This window comes from Dendrobium catenatum, unplaced genomic scaffold (assembly GCF_001605985.2).
Source record: "Dendrobium catenatum unplaced genomic scaffold, ASM160598v2 fragScaff_scaffold_390, whole genome shotgun sequence".
Taxonomy (NCBI): Eukaryota; Viridiplantae; Streptophyta; class Magnoliopsida; order Asparagales; family Orchidaceae; genus Dendrobium; species Dendrobium catenatum.
Genome location: NW_021318852.1, coordinates 3,607,774 through 3,626,910, shown reverse-complemented (window position 1 = coordinate 3,626,910; position 19,137 = coordinate 3,607,774). Strand labels below are relative to the sequence as shown.

Sequence of the window (19,137 nt, the reverse complement as noted above, 5' to 3'; positions counted from 1 at the left end):
TTTTACCACTTTTTTTTTTGCAAAAATAATACTTTAGGAAATAATAATAAAATTTTAGCAGACAAAGCCTAAAACAAAGCGATCTTGAAAAAACTTAAATTTAGATATCTTAAAATCATACGATTTGCATCATGATTAGCGTAATAAAAGACAAATGATATAAAACAAATAAAAATGGTCTTAGAATTCTTCAATTTAAGTTAAGATTAATGTTGAGAAAGAAATTTTTTAGCTGTTGTAGAAAGTAACTTTTATGCACAAAAGAAAAATTGTTGAAAACAGTAAAAAAAATAATTGTCAAACAAAAATTATAAGTACGATTTGAAAATAAAATAATAAAAAAACTATCTCAAATGAACTGCAATCGATATTTAAAATTAATGAAAAGTAGAGCATATAACTCTACTGCTTTCAATAATTTTTGTCTACAAGGAGCCATAAACATGTATAATATTATTGCAATTTAGAGCAGTTATTATAGGATACCACGTAAAATAATGATAACGTAGAACATCATGCAGGTAATATAACCATAAAGATCAAACAAGACAGTAAATATCGCAAAATAGAAAATTAAAGAAGCAAAAAAAATATAAGCCTTGCATGATAAAAACTACTAAAGCTTCTTTATGAGGAAGACAAGAAACATTAAGAACATTCAAAGCTTCAGTGTGCAGAACTAATACCCATTTGCAATGATAGTATCAACAGTGGCATCTAAAGGAAGATCAAAGCGAGAATAAGCCCCAAGCTCTATGATTTTCAAAATATCGTCACAACAAAGAGAGAAATTTTTGTTTTTCAAACCAATCCCAAAAGTTAGTCATTCATTAGAGAAAAATATTTTGTAATGAACTAACCCACAATTTCATGCTCTGAAGTACAATATTGATTTGAGGGTTATGTCTTATGCTGCTCTGAAGTTCTGTGACAAGGCCTCATAGTAATGCCTTTGCTGCAACATACAAATACAAAAGGAGGGAAAACAAGTTCAGAATTTGTGTAATGAGGTTTAGCATGGCTAGCCAAATAAAATCAACATAAACAAAAATCAGAGAAACATAAGAGGCCCACAAACAATGAAAAAAGAAGGTATACGATCATTTTAATCCCATAGCATAATATTGTTTCAATTTAATTCATCGACTATACAAAATCAATCCAAAATGATCAATTTGAGATTAAATTGTGCTAAATTTTGTAAAGTTGATGGACTAAATTGTGATCAATTTTATATTACAATTACAACATGAGAGTCTATTTTGAATCAATTTTGCATAGTCGATGTACTAAATTGGGACAACATGATAATATGAGACTAAATTAGCTCTACACGAATGGTCTGGAGACGCTCCAAAGATTTTTTTGAATAAAAAAGGTAATGTACTAGTTATTTCTCTTTTTAATACTTCTCTGAAACTGATGGGATAATCTTTTCAAGAGCCTTCTCAAAGTGCGATGTCTTGATCACCAATGGTTTATCATATGAAATCCCTTGGTCCACATGCATTTGTTTCTCCTCTTTGGCAGTCATGGCAGCTTCATTCACCTATTATAGAAGGAAAAAAAATTGCAAGCCAATTGGAGCATAAAAATGATGATGACAGCTCCCAACAGTAGTATCAAGTGTGTAAACAAAAATCTATTTGAATTGATGTTGTGGTGGAAGAGGCAATTATGTCGGTCAACATGCCCTGCTACATTATAAATGTGTGAATTTTATTATACATGTATAGTGCAACCTTACCAGAGCTGTAAGATCAGCCCTAGTGAGATTCTTGCAAGCCTCTCTAGAGGTAACGCATTGTCATCAAAATCTGGAGAAACAGGCTTTTTGTGAGCAAGTTCTTTTCAAATCAAACCCTGTTCATCAACGCTCGGAAGTGGAACATAAAAGAGCCTTCCAAATCTACCAGGTTGTAGAATAACAGGGTCGATCACTTCAAGCCTGACATATCATTTAGAAGTAGAAGTCTAGAAGAAACATTAATGGAACCAAATAAATTGCAATAATAAGCAAGGACACCTATTTGTAGCTCCAATGACATAAACACTATGTCGTTGATCAACACCATCCAGTTTTATGAGCAGCTGCAATTCAAAAAAAAAAATTATCCAAGCTTACAGATGAAATTTAAACAGAGATGTAAGGAACATCATTTAATATAGGCCACACAATAATACAATGGCATACTATATCCACAAGAAAATTTATCCAAGCCCAACACAAGAACATGCAGCTAGTACGGATTTACCTGTGACACTAACTGAGGAATTGGAAGTGATATTAGAGCCTCTGGAGCTTATAGGAGTAAGATCAGATAAATATGGCAACAAAGAAGTGCTGATTAGGTGGAGAGGCCTTCCCGATTTCGATGCTACTTGGGAGCCAATGGAAAGAATGAAAGAGCAATTCTCTTCCTTTCACCTTGAGGATAAGGTGAGTTTTTGGGAGGGAAGTATTGTTATGCCGCCGGCCCAGGAGGGGCCGGCTGGACCGGTCCTCTTTTACTCCCGCAGGCCCAAGCTGGGCGGAAATCAGGCAGAGAAAGGGGGGGGGGGGGGGGGGGGGGGCGCCCCCGGGGGGCGCCCAAAGCAGCCCTTGTGGGCCCAAGCAATGAATGTATTAATCTTTGGAAGGGAAAATTTGAATTAAGGGGTTGTTTAGGGATTTTTAATTATGCCTTTTGCTTTAATTAGAAGATTGGGGGGAATTTGTTTCTCAGCTTGAATTTGAATGAGATTTGAGAGGTAGGGTTTTGCTTTTGTTGGGCTCTTGGCATCGCCGAAGATTAGGAGAGTTATTCCTTCCTCTCAAATTGAAGGAAATTGTATCTTTGTTTGTTGTCTTGCATCTACTATTGGAATACAAGAGCTTTGCTTCGTTTTCTCTCAGATTTCTAGCGAATTTCTCTTGTTTTCCTCTGTTTTGTGGCTGTTCAATAATATTGCTGTTTGATTACTGATTTGAGCTAGGATTACTTGTGAATACAAGTACTTCCTATCAGTGACCTGAGCTGCATGGACTACATCTCAATGCTTTTTTTGTAATACATTTCCACACATAGCATTAAGCATAAGAGAACAAAGCCTAACGTTTGCATAGGTTCAAAAATCAACTACATGTACACCGCATAACAGTGTTCAGGGCATAAATGATATGTTATGTAAATTCGATACAGGCACACACTATCAAAGCCTTAAACAAATCTTAATAGAAAAAATGTGAATCATAAAACATAAAAGCAAAGAAGTATTAATATCTTCCATGGTACAAAATATAAATTTTATATACAACATACTAAAGCAGTGTGGTTACATAGTGTCAAGTTTAACACTTATGAATGTCTTACCTCAAAGTTAAACATAGTGATGCTAAGGTTCTCAATTTCTTCAGGCAACCACAGATGCCTCCACCAGTCAACATTTTCTCCAAGTTGAGGCCTTTTATCTATTATTCTCTTTATAGCCAGATTCCTAGCTTTACTCACCAATCTTGCCAAATCAGCACCAACAAAATCTGGTGTTAACCTATCTATCTTGAAGCGATCAAATTTACCCTCAATTCTAACGTTACGAGTCAGCACTGATAATATTTTTGTACGCGCATCTACATCGGTGACACCTAAAGCTATATCTCTATCAAAGCGCCCAGGTTTTCTCAGAGCTTGGTCAATTGCATCGGGTCTGCTTGTAGCTCCAATTACAAGAACGTAACTAGACATTCTATCTATTATTTTTTCATATGCTTCTTGGCCATAATCACTATCCATTACTCTCAAAATTTGTTGTGACTCATCCATGCAAGTCATAAGTTGCATCATTATTCTGCGTTTCATCTCCCTTTGTAAGTTTTCCCTCTTGGAAGCAATGACATCTATATCATCTATGAAAATAATGGAAGGAGCAATTTGACATGCCTTGTTGAAAAGGTCACATATGCTTTTTTCAGATGCACCTAAAATAACCATATTTTTCAATTAATCAATAATAATATATGAAAAAAATAAAAAATTATCAAATAAGTTGAATTTAAAAATTCAAGAATAACTTTCAAACTTGAAATCAACTTTAAATTAGTGAGTTAACACACTAACGACTTGGATTTCCTAAGTGAAGTTTAACCATACAAGAAAAAATGTAGACTACTTATTGATCTAAGTCGTTAGTCTGTTAACTCACTAATTTAAAGTGGGTTTCAAGTTTGAAAGTTATTCTTGAATTTTAAATTAAACTTATTCAATAATTTTTTATTATTCTCATATCTTATTCTTGACTAACTGAAAAATATGATTATTTCATGTGCATCTGAAAAAGACATACATGGCTTTTTCAACAAGGCATGTCAAACTGCTCCTTCAATTATATTCATAGACGATATAGATGTCATTGCTTCCAAAAGGGAAAACTTACATAGGGAGATGAAAAGCAGAATAGTAATGCAACTTATGACTTGCATGGATGAGTCACAACAAATTCTGAGAGCAATGCATCTGGCAAAGAAGCATCCGAAAAAATAACATATAGAATGTCTAGATACGTTCTTGTAATTGAAGCTACAAGCAAACCCGATGCAGTTGACCAAGCTCTAAGAAAATTTGGGCGCTTTGATAGAGAGATAGCTTTAGGTGTCCCCGATGTAGATGCGCGTGCAAAAATATTATCAATGCTGACTCGTAATGTTATAATTGGGGTAAATTTGACTGCTTCAAGATAGCTAGGTTCACACCAGGCTTTGTTGTTGCTGATTTGGCAAGATTTGTGAGTAAGGCTAGGATATTATGTGTTAAGTAGAGTTGCTTGCGTGCTGGATCTTCGTACAATGGTAAGACGTTAAACTGTATATTCCTCTATCGCCGTGAATATTCCTGGACGCAACAGTTTGACGCCATCTATGAGAATGCTAAAATCACGTTAAGATATTATATTAACTATAATTAATTACTGTAGATTCGTTAAAAATGAATTCATTAAGGGGCTGTTTGGTTGTCTGAAAAAAAAATGCAGCGTAAAGTAAATGCAATATAAAGTAAATGTAATGCATTATGAATATTTTGAAAATGTTTGGTTGTCCGCAAAATAAAAGCAAGAGAATTGTTTCTCTTATTTGGTTAGGTAGATCAAGAGTAAAGTAAAAGCAGTTTTTTTGAATTAATTTGAAAGAAACCATGGAAACTCATGCATCATATGTGAATATTTTCATCAAAACCAATGCCAAATATTTGAAAATTACTGAAATTTATGAGACTACAAAAGCACTTTATGATTTTGAATTTTATTACAAAGAAATATGATATTCAATGATTGACTTCATAGTAATATTCTTAGCATAAAATGTAGTAATATGGACAGATTCTCTCAGGGAATGCGAGCTAAAAACATCCGTGTATGAAATAAACGCATCTTAAGGATTATCCCTCAATAGAGATTCCTGGACATTCAGAATTTTCGTAATAATCATAATCTTTCAAGTATTATGCATGCTCCAAGATCCTTTTCATTTACAAAGTGCTATCAGGCACTTGCATTATTTTATGGCTTTAGGATTAACGATTTTGTATAAATAAACCACGAACTTGGAAAAAGTTCACAGATTAAAAACTAAAAGCTTGTTCAGGAAACAATAAACGGGCCAAAATAGTTGGGCTAATAATGATGATGACAAATAGAAGCAAAACAAATTAAAAAGCTTGTTCAAGGAAACTTTTATATTCTTTTATTTTTTCTTGATTTCTCTATTATTGAAATTCAAATAATTTAAGTTTCATTTCATTGGAATTTTGATGGTGTCCAACTTTATTTAGTTGGTCTGAGTTCTAGTGATTATAGAGAGCCATTGCCTGTATTTAGAGGTTTGTTTGGTTGGCTTAAAAAAATTCAGTGTAATAGAATTTTTTTTAGTTGGTTTGAATGAGTATAAAGTAAATACAGATGTTGGATGCAATCTGGGGAGCTTGCTTGAATTGAAATTGATGCTCACTCAAAATTAGGCAAGTTTAGTTTACCTAACACAATGAGCTAAAATAATTTACATGCACAACTTTCCTTGGCCTATTGGTTGGGAGCTTAGGCTTCCAATTAAGAGGTCCAGGGTTCGAGTCTATGTGTATGCGTTGTGTGTGAGTTTGCCTTAAATGGCCTAAATGTCCCAAAAAAAAAAATTTACATTGTCTTCCCACTTTTTTGATTTGATATGTATGTTTTTTTATCGAGGAGCTTTTCTTACTCAGATTATTCCAAAGTGATGAATAATGGCTATTTTGTTGGAGTGAGAAGTCTATTGTACTGTAGCAACATTAAAAAAAATGTTTTTAGGTTGAGATTAGATTGAGATTGAGTGCAATCTTCCTAACAAAAATTTAAATGATGGTGTCTAGTATGAGAAAAAAAAAAAAGTAAATCAAACTGAACAAAAATTATAGCAGCTTTGTAGCCAATTTGGTCTATTATTTCCTCAAGAAGAGCATATAAACAACCAAAAATTAGTAATTTGACCGAAGAAAAGCAACATTTCTATAAAACCCGAAAAAATTACTAAACTTATAAACAACCAAAAATTGACTGCAGAAAAGCTTATAAACAACCAAAAATTATAAACAACCTCTATTATTTGCCGAAAGAAATCTTATAAACGCACTTATGTTTGGGGACATGGAAGCTCTTCTCAAGGTGTCTGCTTCAGTAGCAGCTTTGATAGCCTACGCCCGCTTCACAGCATCTAAACCCACTCCAGGTTGCCGCCGCTTCGTCGCCCTCCTCCCAGCCATCTCGCCACTCTTATTCCTCCCCCTTTCCTTCACCTCCATCCACTTCCGAGGCATCACAGGCTTCTTCCTCGGCTGGCTCGCAGCCTTCAGATTTCTCCATCTACTGCCTCCACATTTACCCGATAACCTCGAGCTCGTCCTTTCCACCGCCGTGTTTGTCGGCGGCAGTCTCCTCGGCTTAGATCTCGAGCTCCAATTCAACGCTCCCTATCTCTCCACCTCTCTCCAAGATTTCTAGGGCCGGCGGTGGAACCTTATGGTCATCGCAATCCTCCGACCATCCGTGTACGGTCCCGTCCGAGAGCGGTGGGGCGCGACTGCTAGGGTCGTGGCGACGATCCTCGCCAATGGGCAAATTATTGCATCAGGTCACCTGACGGAGATCCGTTCAAGTTATTGAGTCAGGTGACTGAACTCAGAGATAGGTTCGGATGTTAATAAAATATTATTTTTAAATTAGCGCAAGTAAAGCGCAGGTAAAGCACAACTAAAGCGCAAGTCAAAAAGCGCAACTAAAGCACAACCAAAGCGCAACCAAAGCACAACCAAAGCGCAATTAAAGCGCAAGTTAAAAAGCGCAACTAAAGTGCAAGGTGACGCGACATTTTTATTGGATGTCCGAACTTATTTTCCGCCTCCGGTCACCTGACCCAATAATTTGCCCAATCGGGGAGGTGTCGATCTTCTTTCTGCTCCACGATGTGTGTGTGGCGGTGGAAAGGTGGATGAGGGCAGCGAAGGGAGGCGCCAGCGAGGGTATGAGGGTGAATCCAGTTGTGTCGGCAGCAATGACTTTAGGTTTTGTGGCTTTGACGGGGTTTTGGTTGTTTTTTCCGCTGGTGGTGAGAAAGAGCTCTAGGGCGAGAGGTTTTGTAACCCGCTCAATTTGAGCAGGTTTTGAAGTCACGCAAATGGCCCATCATAATACACCGTTAATGTTTTGGAGGAATTACTTACGTTCCGCTCAAAATCAAACAAACGATCGAATTTACGAAATACACGAAAGTTAATTACTTTATCTCCTAATTCTGCAAACCAAACAACCCCTAAATGATTAATTATATGTTTATCCCAGAAAGTTCGATTTGAATATTTTTGTAGTCTACGAAATTATTTTTCAATATTTCGGATTCAATTTTAACACTTCTAAAGCTCAAAAGAGCCTTTAAGATAAGTTTTGAGCTATTTAAAAAAATTTTGGAGTAAACTTTTTTGACATTTTTGCTCCGATTAATGCTCTGACTTCGCAGAACGCTAAAATCACGGATATATTTTTTTGACTATACAAATTCAACGTTCAAAAATAGGGGGCAGCTGATACGTCCTCAAAAATTGTTTTGATCGAGCACAAATGTCGAGGCATATTCAAGTTGGAAACTTTTAAAATTAAATTCAGGATCATCTAAATTCCAATTTCAACAAACTTATAGTCAAACTAAACATCTCAAAGAGACGAACCAAACAACACCAAAATTAGTCCAACCCAAGCCCAAATGGGTATGAATCAAGGGCCCGTACCATATTTGGAAGAGTCAAAGCATTATTTGGATGATAAAATGATATCCAAATATGATATGCTTCTAGTCAAATCGAGTGGCTCGGCGAGACAAATCCAAGGAGCCCAAGATCTCTGAATTCCGACATCATTAAGGCACATAAATAGTTGAAAAACTCTCAATGATTGAGGGAATCAATACGAGCAATCTGATGGAACACTCTGAACCTACCCCGGATCTTCTCTAAATTTACGGAGTATGCCACTCATGAATGGTGGGAAAAAAATATGTGTCGCTGCCACGCATACCACATTCGTCCTTGATGTGGGAACCCTTGCCTATTTAACACTGCACCCGGGCGCCGGTGCAGCGGCCCTTGCACACTTGTCACTGTATTCAGGCCATACAGCGCGTCGCTTCCAGGGGACGCCCTAGCATTAACACAATTTCTTAAAGGATTCATGTTCTATTATATTACATCGGTGCCGCCGATCGGGGAGGTGTCGATCTTCTTTCTGCTCCACGGTGTGTGTATGGCGGTGGAAAGGTGGATAATGAGGGCAGCGAAGGGAGGCGCCGGCGAGGGTATGAGGGTGAATCCAGTTGTGTCGGCGGCAATGACTTTAGGTTTTGTGGCTTTGACGGGGTTTTGGTTGTTTTTTCCGCTGGTGGTGAGGACGAGCTCGAGGGCGAGAGGTTTTGTAACCCCCTCAATTTGGAACTTTTATTATATTCAGTGAGCGTACGCAGAGGAACCTTCGGTTTTAGGCAAAAAACGCCTGTACCGAATTTTTTGAAAAAACTCGGTACATCTCGGTACTCGGTACAGGCGCTTTTTTGCCTAAAACCGAACGTTCCTCTGCGTACGTTCAATGGATAAAATAAAAGTTCCTCAATTTGAGCGGGTTTTGAAGTCATGCAAATGGCCCATCCTAATACACCGTTAATGCTTTGGAGGAATTACTTACGTTCAGCTCAAAATCAAACAAACGACCGAATTTACGAAATGCACGAAAGTTAATTACTTTACCCTCCTAATTCTGCATACCAAACAACCCCTAAATGATTAATTATATGTTTATCCCAGAAAGTTCGATTTGAACATTTTTGTAGTCTACGAAATTATTTTTCAATATTTCGGATTCAATTTTAACACTTCTAAAGCTCAAAAGAGCCTTTAAGATAAGTTTTGAGCTATTTAAAAAAAATTGGAGTGAACTTTTTTGACATTTTTGCTCCGATTAATGCTCTGACTTCGCATAACGCTAAAATCACGGATATCTTTTTTTTACTATACAAATTCAACGTTCAAAAATAGGGGGCAACTGATACGTCCTCAAAAATTGCTTTGATCGAGCACAAATCTCGAGACATATTCAAGTTGGAAACTTTCAAAATTAAATTCAGGATCATCTAAATTCCAATTTCAGCAAACTTATAATCAAACTAAACATCTCAAAGAGACGAACCAAACAACACCAAAATTGGTCCAACCCAAGCCCAAATGGGTCTGAATCAAGGGCCCGTACCATATTTGGAAGGGTCAAAGCATTATTTGGATGATAAAATGATATCCAAATATGGTATGCTTCTAGTCAAATCGAGCGGCTCGACAAGACGAATCCAAGGAGCCCAAGATCTCTGAATTCCGACATCGTTAAGGCACTTATATAGTTGAAAAACTCTCAATGATCGAGGGAATCAATACGAGCAATCCGATGGAACACTCTAAACTTGCCCCGGATCTTCTCTAAATTTACGGAGTATGCCACTCATGAATGGTGGGAAAAAAATATGTGTCGCTGCCACGCACATTTTGATTTCTCCTACTTTATAATTGAATACTGCATTGAGAACAAAGTACAGTCTCGGGAGACTAACACAATATTCTACAATGGATTCAATATCAAAATAGGGTTTTGAAAAATGATATTTATATGATCAAACATCATTCAAAGAATAACATATCATCTCGAAAGATGAACAAGAAATTCTATAAAATGTGTTTAAAAATAGAAATAGGGTTTTTTTGAAATTTTTATCCACTCTTTTGATTAGATATGACAAGGAGAATATTATATCATCTCAAAAGACGAACGCAATATTCTTCAAGACATCTAAAAGCAATAATGGGTTTTCTAAAATTCATCATTTCTAAAGTTGAATATAACAAATAGAATATTATATTACCCGAAAAGGTAATAATAATATTGTACAAGTATATTTAAAATTAAAAATGAGATTTTTAAAAGATATCTGCATTCCCAAAGATTTTTCCCTTATTTTATAAGAATAAAATAAGGTTTATTTTAATCTGGGATTCTAAAATCCCTATAGGGGTAAGCCCCTATAGTTAATTACATCTTAGGAGAGGTGCTCCTAAGAAAACTCTCGATTAAAGCAGTGATTTCATACCCTTCGACTACAAAGTAAAAAAACAAGGAACAGAAGTAAGAATTTTTCAATGAGAAAGCTCAATGTTAAACAGTTCTTAGCGAGTCAAATGAGAAAAAATAGGAGGTGCTGGATTCTGAGAAGCTCAGAGAAATTTTTATGTTTAAGTTAATATTTTATTAGGAATTTGGGATTATATTCTCGGAGGGTAAGGACTTAAAATTTAAGAAAATTTTGCCTCATAACCTAAGTCTAACTTGGACACTACAAAGAAGTAACCCGAACCTAACTAATAAAGTACAAATCTGAACTTACCCCGACCTGGATTGGGGAGCCAGCTAACCACCTAGGCTCTTTAAAACCATGTGTTCAGTCTCTTTATGAAAGATGGATAAGAATGTTGCTTTTCAACACATTCACTTTCTAATAGACATTCAGCTAACACACTCTCCAACATACACACACCTCCTTTTCCAAAAATCACACACTTTCACCTTTAAAATATACACCTTTCATTTTCAAGAATCCCAAAATTTACTTCTCAAACCAAACACACACTTGTTTCCACGTTTACATATTTCAAGTTACAAAAAAGCACACTTCACCATTCAAAGATTACACAATAAACTTCTCATTTAAACCTCCAAAATTCCAAAATTTACTTTTCCAAATTATAAACTCACTCTGCTTTCCACAATTCACACTTTTCACTTCTTAATGTACACATAAAGAGCACTTTCAAGACTCACACACTTATTATAAAATCATACACTTTTACTCTTGAAACACACACATTCCTCAATCTTACACACAAACATCTTTTCAACACACTCACAATTCCGTTTTCACACACACATGATACACTTTAGCTTCTAACCCCTTCAAAGAGACACACACAAGGATTATTGAAGAACAAAGATTTTTCACCTTCAAGTATATCTCCAACAATTTGATACATTTGAAATATAAACACTAAAATGCAAGACAAGTTACCGACAAGTCAATTCACTTTCTCAAATAGGCTTTGCATATCTTAGAAATCTTTCAACTCAATGCCTCCAATTTTCTAAGAAGGGAATTCAAGAAATAAATTTCAGCACATCAATATATCTCTCCAACAACCGCAAAAGGATGATATACACCCTTCCACATCTTCTCTAATGCTCTTTAATTTCTTCACATAAATGAAAACATGCCATCATGGTTTTCTTTCTAACTCTGAACAAAATCACTCATGCCATTTTCAAATCTCAAGTAAGAATAAAGCTATCACAAGTTATCCATTCCCAAATTAAACATATGAGCTTCCCATTTACAAATACACATAACATTAATGAATGAAACACATTTTGTCATTATTTCAAATGTCTTGAAATCAATCTTGCATTAACAAAAACTTAACTCAATTATCTGCATATAATTGAGAGATAGAAAGATTTAGTAGAAATTTATTTCTTCTAAGAGCTCACAATCTATTAGTGGGACAAAATACATGGCATGCAAGATACAATATCACGCCTCCAATACTTCTCTGATTAGAAAGAACAAATAAGGACGGAGAAAAGAGACAATGCAACCAAACAAGATGACATAGGTGCAGCCATTCGTCCTCCATAAAATTAAAAAAAAAAACATGTAAGTTCGTATATACATTCCAACCAAACTTTCATCGTTTCTCTTATTGCTAATGCTTTTCAAAATGTCTCAAATTTTTAATCAAGAAGATCAATACTCAAACCCTCAATGCTTGATTTTGAAGGTTGAAGAGAAGGAGAAGATGTATGAGAAAATATACCTAGGGCAAGAGAGCCGGTGGTTAGAGCAAGTCAGCGAGAGAAGAGCGGATGGACTAAGGCAGGCAACGGTCAAGGTAGGCAACGACTAGGGCTGCATCATCTTTGAAGAGGTCCGAATGGAGAGGGGATGTTCGGCCTGGGCTGTGCGAACTGAGAGAGGGATCGGAGCCTGAGTTTGTTGCAAGAGAGCAGGGAGACCCTTCGGTTCTTACTTGCGAATGAGAGAGTGAGACGGGAGGACTTCCGCAAAATAGAGGAGAGACGCTCCTTTCTTGCGAATTGGGAGGGATTTCGCCAGACATAGCAGGCGACGAGGGCTGGGGTTTTCTTCCGCTTGGGTCTTCTCACGAGCCGAGAGAGGAGGGGAATTCGTTTGGACCTGGGGGCTTCTTGGGGTTTGCGAACTGCAAAGCGCGACCGGTTGTGTGGGATTAAATTTTGCGAATTAGAGGGAGATGGTGAACGTGCGAACTGCCCTAACCACACCCTCTCTTTCTCATCTTAAATTCAAATGGACGATTGGGATCTATGGATTGATTGATTTAAAATAATTTGAGTTGATTATTTTAACCATGGTTATAATCAATTTGATCAAATTAAATCCACTTAATATCAAGTTTAATGAATATTAATTTTGATTTTATTTAGCTGATTTTAAAATATTTGATTTAATCAATTTATCGCAATTAATGTTGATTTGATTTTAACTGGTTTTAGATGAGTTGATTTGGGTTTAGTTTTGGAGTTGAATTAAATTTGGATTGAATTGATTTTAATTTAGATCGAGTTATCAAGTCGAGTCAATGCTACGTCACTATGTGTCCACCTAAGGGGAAATCCTGAAGGTGGCGTACACTAGGCTACAAAGACCTATATGCTAAGAGTCGGCATAGGGAATATTAACCTCGAATAATGAGGTCAACAAATGGATCCCCAATATACATGATAAATTTGCCAAAGTTTATCGTGCGTATTGGTGTTGACCGAAACAATAAACTAGGTCCAAAATTGAAATTTAGCATTTGAGTATATGAAATGAAGGGATTTTGATGTTTGATAGAAAATCAAGATAAAAGTTTAGAAAGATTTGAGTTGATTGATTGAAAGATCTAGATTGTTTAATTAATTTAAAAGTTTACAACGGCAATGATGGCTTTAACAAATAATAACTAGGAGATTAGTATCATTTGGTAAAGTCAAGATAAGGAAAAGTTGAATGTATTTTGACAGGAATGTAAGAGTTGATGTGATTTTGATAAGACCAAAGTCTTCTTTCTAGTCCAAGAGGAAGGATGCCACCGAGTGGGCTATTACACCTAACTCAACAAACTAGAGGGCATCTTCTAAGGAAAATGAAACATGTGTGAATGTATACCACTAAACTTAGAAGATCTAGGCTTTAAATTTTTTATGAAAAGAAGATGTCGCTAGGATGCTTATATTTCTCTTCGGGATGAAGATTAGGATGCCACCAAGTGGGTACTTACACCTAACTTCAAAGATGTCAATAGGATGCCGTAGGAGGACCTATACCTAGAGACGAACTTAAGATTTTAAATTTAATAAATAGAAGATGCCACCAGGGATGCATATATTTCACTTCGAGACGAAGATTAGGATGCCACCAAGTGGGTACTTACACCTAAATTCAAGGATGTCGATAGGATGTCATAGGAGGACTTATACCTAAAGATATATTTAAATTTTAAAATTTAATGAAAAGAAGATGTCTCTAGGGATGCTTATACTTCACTTTGGGACGAAGATTAGGATGCCACCAAGTGGTTACTTACACCTAACTTCAAGGATGTCGATAGGATGCCGTAGGAGGACTTAAACCTAAAAACGAATTTAAGATTTAAAATTTAATGAAGAGAAGATGTCGCTAGGGATGTTTATACTTCACTTCGGGATGGAGATTAGGATGCCACCAAGTGGCTACTTACACCTAACTTCAAGAATGTCAATAGAATGCCGTAAAAGCGGACTTAGACCTAAAGACGGATTTAACCAGAATGGCTGCCGTAAAAGCGAACTTATGTCAGAAGTCAATAGGATGCCGTAAAAGTGAACTTGGATCTAAAGACGAGCATAACATTCTTTAAAATGTCCAAAAGAAAGAATGAGTTTTATAAAATTTATTATTTCTAAAATTGAATATAACAAAATAGAATATTATATTACCTAGAAAGATAATAATATTATTATATAAGTATATTTAAAATTAGAAATAAAGTTTTTAAAAGAAATATGCGTTCCTAAAGATTTTTTCCTTGTTTTCAAGGAATAAAACATTGTTTATTTTAATCTGGGGTTCTCAAATCCCTATAAGGGTAAACCCCTATAATTAATTATATCCTAAGAGTGATGCTCATAAGAAAACTCTCGATTAAAACAGTGATTTCATACTCTTTAACTACAAAGTAAAAGATAAGGAACATAAGTAGGAATTTTTCAAGGAGAAAGTTCAATGTTGAATATTTATTAACGAGTCAAATGAGAAAAAGGAGGTGTCATATTCTTAGAAGCTCAGAGGCAACCTCAGTCTATCCTATATTGGGCTTTACATTTTAGGAGAGAATTTTTTATGTTTAAGTTAATATTTTATTAGAAATTTGAGATTATATTCTCGGAGGGCGAGGACTTAAAATTTTAAAAAAATATGCCTCAGAACCTAAATCTAATTTGGGCACTACAAAGTAGTAACCCGAACCTAACTAATGAAGTGCAAATTTGGACTTACCCCGGCCTGAATTGGGGAGCCAGCTAACCACTTAGGCACTTTAAACCCATGTGTCCAGTCTCTTTATGAAAGATGGGTAAGGACGTTGCTTAAGTTTTAAGGAATTAGGAGCCGATATCTGAGACAGATCCTAATTGGCCCCTCAGCATATGTGGGGTGAATGATGCCTAGAAATAAAATGCAATTAATATTTTATTCTTTCAATTTGTATCTAATGCAATGCATGCTGATTGACTCGAATACATACAATAAGTATGAAGCAGTTTTAAAATTAAGCTTAGAAAATAAATTTTTCCCTAGAGATTGCACAACATCTCCTGACAGAGCTGCACCCTCATAGACCAAGTGGTATGTCATAATCCGCAGGTGGGGAGGTGCCTAACAAAGAAAAAAAGGTAAATATATGTTATCAAATTACGTTAATTCAATTTATGATTTTTAAGATTACATTACATATCTATTTTATTTTTCAGTTTAATGGTTGATTTACTTTTTTTAAACAATATATGTTATTTATCATTTTATATGTTTGATTTATATTGATTGAAATTATTGTTTATAGTTATGATTTCTAATTCTTAAAATAGGATTTTAATAACTATTTTGATTATTATTTATAATTGATTGCATTTAAGTTAAAGGTATTCACTAATCCTAAGGTGAGGTGTCACTAAGTTTTCTATGTTTTATGTTTCTACCCTAAAATGTGCATGCATCCTAACTCTAAATTTTCTAAGACTTAGTTCTTAACTTTTGTCCTTAAATGTAACTAATATTATATGGGATGAAAAAGTTTGTTATCACTAACCCTTAAGACATTGTACACATGTAAAAGGGGTTTAAGGATCTAAAATAAGATAAAAATAATCCTAATGAAATTGAAGTTATTATAATGACCAAAAGGGGAAAGGTTTGCATAAGCCACACCAAGGGCCTCCTAGGGGCTTTCTAAGTTTTAGAATAGTTACAGTTACCGGGAGTTACAACCCGGTGGTTCCGCCCGTAGCACCTCCACTCGGTTGGATGGAGGCGACTGACACCTTTAGTCTCTTGTCCTTTTGTTCACTCACCGGTACCATTACTCGTAGTTCATGCAAATAAATAAGAAAAAACATGTATTATAAGCACATTTAATAATTAATAATGAATTAATTAAATTTTAGTAAAGATAATATAGAAAAACGTACATTTCTTCGGGCTTGCACACTGGCTTGTAGACTTTGCTTTTGGAATATTTTTCCTTTTGAAAGCAACTTCATTTTTCCAACATTCACCCCGGGCACAAGAAAGTTGAAGGGGGGAGAGAGAGAGGAATTCTATTTTCTTAAGTACTTTCTATTTTTTTTTTAATAATCACCCGATTAACTGGCTCTTCAACACCCACACCTCAATTTCAATTATAAAACACTTCACTTTCTCTTTCTAACTTATATATACATCATTTCTTTTTTCAAATCAAACTTGACGCACTTCCCAACACAGACACTTTTTCAAAAATTCATACACTTTACCATTCAAAGAAAACATATACTTTTAACTTTCCCAAATCACAAAATTCGTTTTTCAAACCATACACATATTTCCTACAAAACCATACATTTACTCTTCCCATACACGTTTTATTTTCCCAAAATTTTCACATCTTACCGCTCCAAAATTACACTTTTCACTATTTAAAGTTCATATATTTCACCATTCAATATATATTCTTTTCAAGACGCTCTACCTTTCAAAATCACCCACTTGATTTAAGCAAAGCAATGCAAAGATCACATTTCCAACTCAAAAATTTTCATCAGATGTAATTTAGAAGAAATAGAAGAACTGATAGAACTTTACTCTTTTCAAAATGCAAGCAAGTATTCCAACAATTACGAAGTAATATCATATGTGGGTCTATGCTAAAACTTATATTTGAAGCACCTGAAAATCTCCAACTCTTCTCCAAAACACTTTATAAAGGATATGAGAATGCTTGCCAAGTAGTGATTTTATACTTCAATGCCTATAACCCATCTAATAACTTCTCAAACCCTTCACTGTCACAAATATATAAAATATTTGAATCATGTTTGCGCATACAAGCTCTCCGATATGGCCACTAAAGTAATTCAAATAGAATAATGCAGTCATTAAACTTATAAACTCAAGGTTATTTGAGTTAAGAACAAAACTATCTGCAAGTGAACCAATCTACAATGCACCATCATTGGGAAAGCCACGGATGTCATTATCACACAGAAAACTTCAGATTTCTATACAAAATGCATTGGAGTTCTAGAAACAAGAATGAACTGCAGTCGCTTGAACTTAATCGCAATTGGGACAAAGCAATAATTTACATGAAAGAGGTGAAGAAACCAGTGATAAACCTTTGTCATTCTATATTTCTATGGAAACAGTGAAAGAAAAGAAAAGAATTCGACCTTATACCAATAGTTGCGAATCGGCTCCGCCGAAATCCCGCACGCCGTAGGAGATCGCGATCCGGCTGTCGCAGGAGATATGTGGGGGATCGGCCTGGGTTTCCCCAACAGATAGAAAGAGACGAGGTAGAGTCAGGGGCGGAACCAGCCTTTCATCTTAGGGGGGGCAAAATTTTCTTAGTAATAGACTAATATAAAAAAAAAGAGGACATAATTCAAAGTGAAATATTCTATTCCATTATGATAGGAAAATTGAAAATCATTACAATTTTATCAATCTATTTTTCTCTTCCTTTCAACCCAATTACCAAACACATTTTTTTGAAATTAAGTAAACTGTATATAGATTATCTTGAAGTCAAAATGCTTAAAAGTTAAACTTCTATAGTTTAGAACATGTGGTTTGCCATGATTAATTACTGAAATCAAATTACTGAAGTCAAAATGATTAATTACCCGTACACAAGTAATTAAGTAAACTGTATACATCTAAACTGAAAAAAAAATATGGATTTAGAAGAAGTATATTTTTTGGATTAAAGGCCTAATTAATTACTGAAATCTTGAAGATGGTTGCAATAAGAAAGAAAAACATATAGATAAATAAAAATACAAAAATCTGTCAACTATTTACCAAGAAAATCTAAAGTAAATTGTTAGATGCTAGAAAAGCTAATCAAATCCTCAAAAGAAGAAGAAGAAGTATATTCTTTGTCATTAAGAGGGAGAAAAGAAAAATAACAGCAGCCATTATCTATTCCTAAGCAAAGAAGATCAAAAATCGCTTCTCAACTTACCTAGATCTCCCGATGCCAGATGCAGTCGCGAATCACGAACGGACCCTTCCCTCTCGCGCAGGCCTTCTCTCGCCGTCTCGACGTCCACCGTGGAGGTCTGCGGCTAGGGCTAGCGATCGGTGTCGGAGACCCGCGAGAGGGAGGTGCGGCCTGGAGGTGTGCGAATGGGGGATTCCGCCTGCCTGGAATCGGAGGGTGCGACTGGGGCTGCTCACGCCAACGGGGGAAAGAGCGATGGATGTAGGCTTGGAGGGGATTTCCGAACTTGAGAGAGTGCGAGAGAGAGAGAGGGGGGGTGTTCGTGCGTATCACCTGGAGGGGAGCGAACTGCCGAGAGATCTGGGGTAGTTCGCGAACTGGAAGAGGGGCCACGGGATGATGGCGGTTTCGCCTGGGTTCTTGCGAGCTGAGAGGGAGGGTAGTTCGCGATTTGCGGAGGAGACGGGGTCGTCTTTGAACCGGCCCTAACCTGGCTCAACCGGTCCTAAAGGTGCCTTACTCAAATGTATTCCCATTCAAATTGACAGTTCAGATTAATCATGATTTAAAGATAAAATCGAGAGTTGATTTGTAATTCAAAGCTTAAGAATGATTCAGGGATTAATTTAGAATATAATTGATAATTTAAAATAATTATTTATGTTTCGGGCTAGAATATACGCGGCGATAGAGTTAAAATACTTTTGTCTTAGCGTTGTAGGAATATTCAGCACACAAA

The 19,137-nt window shown here is 35.8% G+C and overlaps 1 protein-coding gene and 1 pseudogene across 18 annotated transcripts; one reads left to right on the top strand and one right to left on the bottom strand.

The window, feature by feature from the left end:
* Positions 1–583: 583 nt before the first annotated feature.
* On the bottom strand, positions 584–18,903 carry LOC110107787 (cell division control protein 48 homolog C). Of its 18 annotated transcripts, none has more exons than XM_028693983.1 (7): positions 18,420–18,903; positions 17,623–17,778; positions 3,354–4,868; positions 2,027–2,091; positions 1,748–1,948; positions 1,388–1,549; positions 584–955 (listed from the first exon to the last, which is right to left on the bottom strand). In XM_028693983.1, the coding sequence occupies exons 3-5, from the start codon at positions 3,969–3,971 to the stop codon at positions 1,852–1,854; spliced, it is 780 nt and encodes a 259-aa protein (XP_028549816.1). In that variant the 5' UTR covers positions 3,972–4,868; positions 17,623–17,778; positions 18,420–18,903; the 3' UTR covers positions 584–955; positions 1,388–1,549; positions 1,748–1,851. The 18 variants fall into 18 exon arrangements, with proteins under 18 accessions (XP_028549816.1, XP_028549815.1, XP_028549830.1 ...); XM_028693982.1 differs by having other exon boundaries at positions 1,410–1,549; XM_028693984.1 differs by lacking the exon at positions 584–955 and having other exon boundaries at positions 962–1,549; positions 3,354–4,892.
* Positions 6,638–9,003, top strand: LOC110107779 (annotated as a pseudogene).
* Positions 18,904–19,137: the final 234 nt, after the last annotated feature.